Source organism: Salvelinus fontinalis, chromosome 20, assembly GCF_029448725.1.
Source record: "Salvelinus fontinalis isolate EN_2023a chromosome 20, ASM2944872v1, whole genome shotgun sequence".
In the NCBI taxonomy this organism is placed as follows: domain Eukaryota; kingdom Metazoa; phylum Chordata; class Actinopteri; order Salmoniformes; family Salmonidae; genus Salvelinus; species Salvelinus fontinalis.
In genome coordinates, this window is record NC_074684.1 from 33917436 (window position 1) to 33927435 (window position 10000).

General features: G+C 43.6%; 1 protein-coding gene across 1 annotated transcript; it reads left to right on the top strand.

Annotated features, from left to right (window-relative positions):
* The first annotated feature begins 389 nt into the window (after nucleotides 1–389).
* Nucleotides 390–9201, top strand: LOC129817762 (actin, alpha cardiac muscle). The gene is made up of 8 exons (XM_055873305.1): nucleotides 390–498; nucleotides 4355–4508; nucleotides 4746–4874; nucleotides 5245–5440; nucleotides 5967–6128; nucleotides 6969–7160; nucleotides 8014–8195; nucleotides 8936–9201. Exons 2-8 carry the CDS (start codon nucleotides 4380–4382, stop codon nucleotides 9077–9079), a joined length of 1134 nt encoding a protein of 377 aa, XP_055729280.1. The 5' UTR covers nucleotides 390–498; nucleotides 4355–4379; the 3' UTR covers nucleotides 9080–9201.
* Nucleotides 9202–10000: the final 799 nt, after the last annotated feature.

The window sequence follows — 10000 nt, forward strand, 5'->3', positions numbered from 1 at the left end:
CCACCAATAGGAAGGGCCAGAAATACCTCGACAGTTTTAATGTATCTGAATACGGTCACGAATGGTCTGAGCTAATCACAGGTCTTCAAAAGTCAGTCTGTTAACACCTACTTCATCATGACACAACTATAATCCACCGTAACACTCTAATGGAAAAAAAAATATAGAAATAATCCCTTTCAGTTCACTCTGCCAACCAATTCTTATTTTTGTACCAGCCAGCCAGTCAGGGGCGGGACTAGAACTTCCGTCTCCTAGGTAACAACACTCTGTTTTAGATGGTGTCCCGTCACAAAGAAGGCCCTGAGTGACACAGGATAGACTTTCTAGTGAACCGCTATCTAGCAGCTCTTATTTGGGCTTCTGTGAACTCCTGGTGCCGCCCACAGGCTCCAGGCCCCCGGCCACCGGCCCAGGGATAAAGGGGGAATATTTAAGGGACACCTTTCACCCTAACCCTTTGTCCCAGTGGAAACTCCAGTCTTGGCGTACAACTTGGTGAGTGTCTTCCTTCTGTTCTTGTTCCTGTTCCAGTACGGATCGGTAGCACTGTGTCTCTATTGGACTCAGTACTGTCTATAACACTGTGTCTCTACTGGACTCAGTACTGTCTATAACACTGTTTCTCTATTGGACTCAGTACTGTCTATAACACTGTTTCTCTATTGGACTCAGTACTGTCTATAACACTGTTTCTCAATTGGACTCAGTACTGTATATAACACTGTGTCTCTACTGGACTCAGTACTGTCTATAACACTGTTTCTCTATTGGACTCAGTACTGTATATAACACTGTGTCTCTACTGGACTCAGTACTGTATATAACACTGTTTCTCTATTGGACTCAGTACTGTCTATAACACTGTGTCTCTATTGGACTCAGTACTGCCCTGTGCTTGTAGAAGATGTATTTCACTATTGGACTACCACTACTTCAGCGAGACGACAGAGAGATGGGGAGAGGAGGATGGCTAGATGACTTGGTGGTGTTAGGAAGGATTCACACTGGGAAGCATAGTGCTGCTGTGTTGTTGTGGTTTTGGAAAGGGAAGAAGGATGTTGGTTTATCAGCTGGGAGCTGCTGCTGTGGTTGAAAGAGAGAGCACATCACCACATGTAGAGTTAATGCCTACAACGGATGTCTGTCTACTTCTAATTGGCTGTGAGAGAATGATGTTTTGAGGTTATTGAGAGAAGGAATAAAGGGTGGAGAAAGAGAGCTGAAATGAGCTGAATGGGGAGACAGGAAGACAGTACATGTAGTTCAGCAGTCTGCAGCAGCCAGGCTTGTTGTCATTGATTGACAGGCCATGCTGGTGGCAACACGTGTGAACAGTGATCTGTGGCTCTGGTGGATTGACCAGGGGGTCAGACAGACGAACAGATCGCCCGCTGTGGAGCGCCAGGCCTCCCGACTTCTGACCACATCAACTAATGAAGGGAGCTGTCATGCCAGGGCTGGCTGAAGAGAGGGATGGAGAGGGACAGTAACACATGCTCTGAAGGGAGCTGTCAGGCCAGGGCTGGCTGAAGAGAGGGATGGAGAGGGACAGTAACACATGCTCTGAAGGGAGCTGTCAGGCCAAGGCTGGCTGAAGAGAGGGATGGAGAGGGACAGTAACACATGCTCTGAAGGGAGCTGTCAGGCCAGGGCTGGCTGAAGAGAGGGATGGAGAGGGACAGTAACACATGCTCTGAAGGGAGCTGTCAGGCCAAGGCTGGCTGAAGAGAGGGATGGAGAGGGACAGTAACTGGAGTATGGAGGGATAGATAGATTAAGAGGAGGTTGGGTGGAGGAATAGAGGGACAGAAACACATGCTCTGAAGGGAGCTGTCAGGCCAAGGCTGGCTGAAGAGACGGATGGAGAGGGACAGTAACTGGAGTATGGAGGGATAGATAGATAGATTAAGAGGAGGTTGGGTGGAGGAATAGAGGGACAGTAACACATGCTCTCCAGCTCCCCTACAAAGCATACAGGAGGTACTATTGTGCCGACAATTACTTGGCCACCACTGTTACTTGTCAACAGACAAGCTACTTCAGCTGTGACATAGCTCTGTTAGAGATAGGGGAGGATGAGGAGAGAGGGGAGGATGAGGAGAGAGGGGAGGAGGTAGTGTTCCGTGTGGCTGCTGTTTGGAATGACAAGGGCCATGGTTAAGAATAGAGACAGTAGTGTGGAGGGGCTCTACTATGCCCCTGTTTGGCTTTACAGGGCCGCTCTGACGAAGAGGGATAAGATAGGTTATCAGTGGTCAGTAAGAGGACTAGGTTATTTCAATAACACTTTTGAAAAGTTATTTCTAGGAACATTTGAATTTATTTGTGCTTCAAAATACTGAAATTACGACAACATTAAAAAAACAATATCATGGCATTAAGCATTATATTAAACAATAATGATAACATATTAATTCACCAGTCACCTCCTCGGAGGATGTCTTTAACGTAACTGATTCCTAAATGTACTGTACAGTGCCTTCGGAAAGTGTTCAGACCCTTTGTCATTTTCCACATTTTGTTACGTTACAGTCTTATTCTAAAAAGGATTCAATATTTTTTTTCTCTCTTAGAAATCTACACACAATACCCCCTAAATGAAAAAGCAAAAACACATTCTTGCAAATGTATAAAAAATCAAATAACATATAAATACCTTATTTACATAAGTATTCAGACACTTTGCTATGAGACTCGAATTTGAGCTCAGGTGCATCCTGTTTCCATTGATCATCCTTGAGATGTTTCTACAACTTGATTGGAGTCCACCTGTGGTAAATTCAAATAATTGGACATAATTTGGAAATGCACACACCAGTCTATATAAGGTCCCACAGTTGACAGTGCATGTCGGAGCAAAAACCAAGCCATGAGGTCGAAGGAATTGTCCGTAGAGCTCCGAGAACAGGAGTGTGTGGAGGCACAGATCTGGGGAAGAGTACGAAAACATTTCTGCAGCATTGAAGGTCCCCAACAACACAATGGCCTCCATGATTCTTAAATGGAAGAAGTTTGGAACCACCAAGACTCTTGCTAGAGTTGGTCGCCCGGGCAAACGGAGAAATCGGGGGAGAAGGTCCTTGGTCAGGGATGTGACCAAGAACCCGATGGTCACTCTGACAGAGCTCTAGGCTCGTCAACAGTGAAGAGGCGACTCTGGGATGCTGACCTTCTAGCCAGAGTTCCTCTGTCCAATGTCTGTGTTATTTTGCCCATCTTAATATTTGATTTTAATTGGCCAGTCTGAGATATGGCTTTTTTTTTGCAACTTTGCCTAGAAGTCCAGCATCCCGGAGTCGCCTCTTCACTGTTGACGTTGAGACTGGTGTTTTGCGGGTACTATTTAATGAAGCTGCCAGTTGAGGACTTGTGAGGTGTCTGTTTCTCAAACTAGACACTAATGTACTTGTCCTCTTGCTCAGTTGTGCACCGGGGCCTCCCACTCCTCTTTCTATTCTGGTTAGAGCCAGTTTATGCTGTTCTGTGAAGGGAGTAGTACACAGCGTTGTACGAGATCTTCAGTTTCTTGGCAATTTCTCACATGGAATAGCCTTTATTTCTCAGAACAAGAATAGACTGACGAGTTTCAGAAGAAAGTTCTTTGCTTCTGGCCATTTTGAGCCTGTGATTGAACCCACAAATGCTGATGCTCCAGATACTCAACTAGTCTAAAGAAGGACAGTTTTATTTCTACTTCAATCAGAACAACAGTTTCAGCTGTGCTATCATAATTGCAAAACGGTTTTCTGATGATCAATTAGCCTTTTAAAATGATAAACTTGGATTAGCTAACACAACGTGCCATTGGAACACGAGCTGATAATGGGCCTCTGTAGATTCCATTAAAGAAACGGCCATTTCCAGCTAAAACAGTCATTTACAACATGAACAATGTCTACACTGTATTTCTGATCAATTTGATGTTATTTTAATGGACCAAAAATTTGCTTTTCTTTCAAAAACAAGGACATTTCTAAGTGAACCCAAACTTTTGAACGGTAGTGTATGTAAATGTGATATTTTAGTTTTTAATTTTTATAAATGAGCAAACATTGTCATTATCGGATATTGTGTGTAGATTGATGAGGAAAAAACTATTTAATACATTTTAGAATAAGACTGTAATGTAACAATCTGGGAAACCTATAGGTGTCTGTATACTTCCCGAAGGCACTGTAGCAATAGTGCGTAAATGTAACTGTCAATGCAGTGGTAGCCTCAAGTCCAGTGATGAGCTAATGTACATGGTGTTTTCTATAGATTGATAAACTAGGGTAAATACTGTATCTATGTACATCAGTGTTAACGTGCTCAGACAGAGCTCTTACCAACGTGTCTCTCCTCCTAACAGAAGGCCACCTGAAACAAGACCAATCATGTGTGACGACGACGAGACTACCGCCCTCGTGTGCGACAACGGCTCTGGCCTAGTCAAGGCTGGGTTCGCCGGTGATGATGCTCCCCGCGCTGTGTTCCCATCAATCGTTGGACGTCCCCGTCACCAGGTATGCTACTTTTAAGAGAAAAATCGGATAGCCGTTGGCCGTTACTAACTTATTTGTCTGTTTACTTATGTCATGACGTTAAAGATACTAGACTATATACAGATAATGTAGTGTAGTTTACGTTTGTAGCGTTGGTAATGAGACTCACGTCAGCCATGCGTAAAAGTTTGCGTAAAGTTAAATTCATGTGTTGTGCGTATGGCGAACTCTCCTGACCCGTGTTTGATCTCTATACAGGGCGTGATGGTGGGCATGGGACAGAAGGACAGCTATGTGGGAGACGAGGCTCAGAGCAAGAGAGGTATTCTGACTCTGAAGTACCCCATAGAGCACGGCATCATCACCAACTGGGACGACATGGAGAAGGTGGGTCCCAGAGACAAGACGCTACTAGAGATATTAGACACCTGTGAATGATTGGAAGATGATAAAAGCAGAACTTCATATCTCAAGATACACATATACATAGAGATAAGAAGCTAATGACACTTAGGATACTATCCAATTTGATGCAAAAAAGCCTTATGAAACTTAAGAATATGACGATATTTCAATACACATACCACCATATTAAAACGTATAAAACACAAAAAAAGGAACATAGGAAATATTTTATGGCTACATTATGCAAAACAACATGACTTCAACGGGACAGCTAAATCTTTCTCTATTTCACAATGTGTTCTGTTCTCCAGAACGTCTCTGACCATCTTACTCCTCCTCCTTCTTCCATCAGATCTGGCACCACACCTTTTACAATGAGCTGCGGGTGGCCCCTGAGGAGCACCCTACCCTGCTCACTGAGGCCCCCCTGAACCCCAAGGCCAACAGGGAGAAGATGACCCAGATCATGTTTGAGACCTTCAACGTCCCCGCCATGTACGTGGCCATCCAGGCTGTGCTGTCCCTGTACGCCTCCGGCCGTACCACCGGTGAGTTTCCACAGGACTTCCGTCTATCACATGGCATACCACAATACCATATACACAATAAATAGCATACCACAATACCATATACACAATAAACAAATGGTATAATGCTACAGACACAATATTTTCTACTCCTGTGACGACATGGTTTGACATTAATAAGTGCTGTTTACATTACTCACATAATATCCTATAGACCAGGCCTGGGCAACTCCAGTCCTCAGGGGCCTGATTGGTGTTACACTTTAACCCCCATCCCTAACAAACACAGCTGATTTAAACTAATTGCATTCTAAACTGAAGATCATGATTAGTTGATTATTGGAGTCAGGTGTGTTAGCTGGGACTGGGGCAAAACGGTGACGCTAATCAGGCCCCCAATAGACTGGAGTTGCCCAGGCCTGATTTAGACACCTTAACGGTAGTGATCCATTGCAGTCTCACAAGACATCCAACCACAAGCTATATGTGAAAAGCAGCAGGTCTGTGTCCACCTCCATCCTTATCTGATAATCCATCCTCTCCTCAGGTATTGTTCTGGACTCTGGTGATGGTGTGACCCACAACGTCCCCATCTATGAGGGTTATGCTCTGCCCCATGCCATCATGCGTCTGGATCTGGCCGGTCGCGACCTCACTGACTACCTGATGAAGATCCTGACAGAGCGTGGCTACTCCTTCGTGACCACCGGTAAGATGGCCACCAAGAAACAAGATTTCTATGGACATGATCACATTATACAGAGAGACAAGTTGAGATAACATGATCTTGGTAAGATAAAGTATAAGCCTATCTATGATATGTTATTTAGTATACTAGAATTCAACCAACATCAAGATAAGCCTATCTATGATATGTTATTTAGTATAAACTGGGTGGTTCGAGCAGTGAATGCTGATTGGCTGACAGCCATGGTATATCAGACCATATACCACAGGTATGACAAAACATTTATCTTACTGCTCTAATTACGTCGGTAACCAGTTTATAATAGCAATAAGGCACCTCGGGAGGTTTGTGGTATATTGCCAATATACCACGGCTAAGGGCTGTGTCCAGGCACTCCACGTTGCGTCGTGGTTAAGAACAGCCCTTAGCCGTGGTATACAGTGCCTTGCAAATGTATTCATCCCGCTTGCCGTTTTTCCTATTTTGTTGTATTACAACCAGTAATTTAAATAGATTTTTATTTGGTTTTCATGTAATGAACATACGCAAAATAGTCCAAAAGTGAAAAAAATTACTTGTTTTTAAAAATTCTAAAAAATAAAAACGGAAAAGTGGTGCGTGTATATGTATTACCCCCTTTGCTATGAAGCCCCTAAATAAGATCTGGTGCAATCAATTACCTTCAGAAGTCTATGAGGCTCTATGTAGCGTCTATGAGGCTCTATGTAGCGTCTATGAGGCTCTATGTAGCATCTTTGAGGCTCTATGTAGCGTCTTTGAGGCTCTATGTAGGGTCTGAGGCTCTATGTAGCATCTAACGTTGGACTTGATTCACCAACACTCTGAATCTGCCCCCTACAGCCGAGCGTGAGATCGTGCGTGACATCAAGGAGAAGCTGTGCTACGTGGCCCTGGACTTTGAGAATGAGATGGCCACCGCTGCCTCCTCCTCCTCTCTGGAGAAGAGCTACGAGCTGCCTGACGGTCAGGTCATCACCATTGGTAACGAGCGTTTCCGTTGCCCAGAGACTCTCTTCCAGCCTTCCTTCATTGGTGCGTATCTCGCTCGCTCGCTCTCTCTCAATTCAATTCAATTTCAATGTAATTTAAGGGGCTTTATTGGCATGGGAAACATATGTTTACATTGCCAAAGAAAGTGAAATAGATAATAAACAAAAGTGAAATAAACAATACAAATTTCACAGTAAACATTACACTAACAAAAGTTCCAAAATAATGAAGACATTTCAAATGTCACATTATGTCTATATACAGTGTTGTAACGATGTACAAATAGTTAAAGTACAAAAGGGAAAATAAATAAGCATAAATATGGGTTGTATTTACAATGGTGTTTGTTCTTCACTGGTTGCCCTTTTCTTGTGGCAACAGTTCACAAATCTTGCTGCTGTGATATCTGTGATAGATATGGGAGTTTATCAAAATTGGATTTGTTTTCAAATGCTTTCTCTCTCTCTCTCTCTCGCTGTATCTCTGGTTTCTCTACAGTATACCATGTTCACCTTACCATGTATCTCTTCACACACTTACTTTCAGATTTGACTCCATGTTGCCATACATCACGCGTCAAACTCATTCCACGGAGGGAAGAGTGTCTGTGGGTTTTCAATCCTCCCTTTGTATTTGATTGATGAATTAAGGTCTAATTAGTAAGGAACAGGAAAGACCGAAAACTTGCAGACACTAGGCCCTGCCATACATGTCACAACACTGTCCTTTAGTGTCCAATGGACATTGCCATTCTGTTACTGTTAGATTCCACACACATAGCCATTTAATGTAAACATAATTTATCTATTCCTTACATGTCTAACTCCTGTTGGTCACCTACGTCCTGTCTGTGGAGGTGTCGTTGCTCACCAAGTGTCTCTTCTCACCTGCTCAGGTATGGAGTCCGCTGGTATCCATGAGACCGCCTACAACAGCATCATGAAGTGTGACATTGACATCCGTAAGGACCTGTACGCCAACAACGTCCTGTCCGGCGGTACCACCATGTACCCTGGTATTGCTGATCGTATGCAGAAGGAGATCACCGCTCTGGCCCCCAGCACTATGAAGATCAAGGTGGGGGAACATTTCTATTCAACACAGGAGGAACTAAGTTACAATGTCCACCAGGGTTAGAGTGAATTCCATTTCAATTCTCTCCTATATGCTTTTCACTTAGGAAAATGTGGATTTGATATTGGAATTTGGTGTACTTTCTGAATTGAAATGGAATTGACCCCAACACTGATGTCCACACTAGTGTTCTACTGAATGAAGCCATGTATTGGGCGTGTATTCTATGTAGTACGGTAGTATGAACATTGACTATTTCCAACAGTAGTACACTAGTTACTACTGAATTAATTAATAGTTACTACTACTGAATGTACACTAGTGTGGACATCAGGGTTGGGGTCAATTCCATTTCAATTCAGAAAGTACACCAAATTCCAATAGGCTGTAGGTTTACAGGAGTTGCCCCACTATCCTCCATGTTCAGCCAACTATCCTTTACTTTAAATAACAAAGCATGTTTGCCTAATACTGTACACACACAACACTGGTTCAAATCAGCAACACTGTCTGTCCACTGTGCTAGAGAGCACATAAGACTTCTGAAGAGTTCTTAACCAACCCTCTTTCCATACACTTCACTACAATAACATGCTAAATCGCATTTTGACTAGAATGGCTAACTCTGTATACCCACAGCTCTGATTTAAATAAGCAACACTTGTGCACTGAGCAGCAAAGAACTTTAGCCTCTGAGTTCTTAACCAACCCTCCACCTCCTCCTCTTCCTCCACCTCCTCTAGATCATTGCTCCCCCCGAGCGTAAGTACTCTGTGTGGATCGGCGGCTCCATCCTGGCCTCTCTCTCCACCTTCCAGCAGATGTGGATCAGTAAGCAGGAGTACGACGAGGCCGGCCCTTCCATCGTCCACAGGAAGTGCTTCTAAACATCCCATCTCCCCACACCTCCTCCATACACATACACCCTCCTTCTGTTGTCTGCCTTTGTACTGTATATACATGTTCTGTTGTAATAAAATAGTTGCTTGTAACAATAAGCATTAAGTTACTTTGTTGTTGGGTGTCTGTTCGGTTTGAGGGAACACATTCAGAATACATAAAATAGTGTTGTTTGATCTTCATTATAATTTGACTATCTGGGCCCTGAGGCTGTTTACACAGGCCGCCCTACTCAGACCCCCCCCCCCCCCCATTAGTCTTTTGACCAATCAGATCAGCTCTTTTGCCAATAATTGGGCTGCCTTTGTAAACACAGCCTAAGTAACATGAACTGTTGTAAATCATCAATCAACCACGTGAGGAATCATAAGCATTGCTACCAAAACAAGATGACAGTAACAGTGTGCCCATGAATTTCAACGATTCCAACCCTAAACCCACCGTGACCCATTCCTGAAAGTTAGGCCACAACCTTCTGCATCCCAGCACATCCTTGCCCTTTTCATCAATCCTCTGACAAGCAGTACCCTTCATTTAGCCAGTTTACCTCATCTGAAATAATAGTCGGGGGCCGGTTTCCCCAAAAACATCTTAAGGATAAATTCATCGTTGGAACCATAGGATCCATTGGTTCTAAGATTAACTTAGCCTTAAGATGCTTTTGGGAAAACAGGCCCAGGTTGGCTTGTATTTGACGGAACTACTTTTTTTGAATGTGATACTACAACGCCACCCTCAGTCTGACGATTGTATTGCATCTGCCAGAGAGGCGCTTAATTGAATGGCGTGTTTTCAAAGTGCCACAGGTGATTGATGGCAATAATTAACTAGCGACTTTTCAGAATCGGCAGCAGTCGTGTTAAAATAGTTTGCCTGTCAGTTATTGGTCAATGACATTTAGGAAGACT

What these genes read in the sequence shown, in the direction of transcription:
- LOC129817762 (XM_055873305.1), top strand. Translation starts at nt 4,380, where the DNA reads ATGTGTGACGACGACGAGACTACCGCCCTCGTGTGCGACAACGGCTCT. An exon ending in TTGGACGTCCCCGTCACCAG is followed by an intron (nt 4,509 to 4,745) that starts GTATGCTACTTT and finishes ATCTCTATACAG; the next exon opens with GGCGTGATGGTGGGCATGGG. An exon ending in CTACTCCTTCGTGACCACCG is followed by an intron (nt 6,129 to 6,968) that starts GTAAGATGGCCA and finishes TGCCCCCTACAG; the next exon opens with CCGAGCGTGAGATCGTGCGT.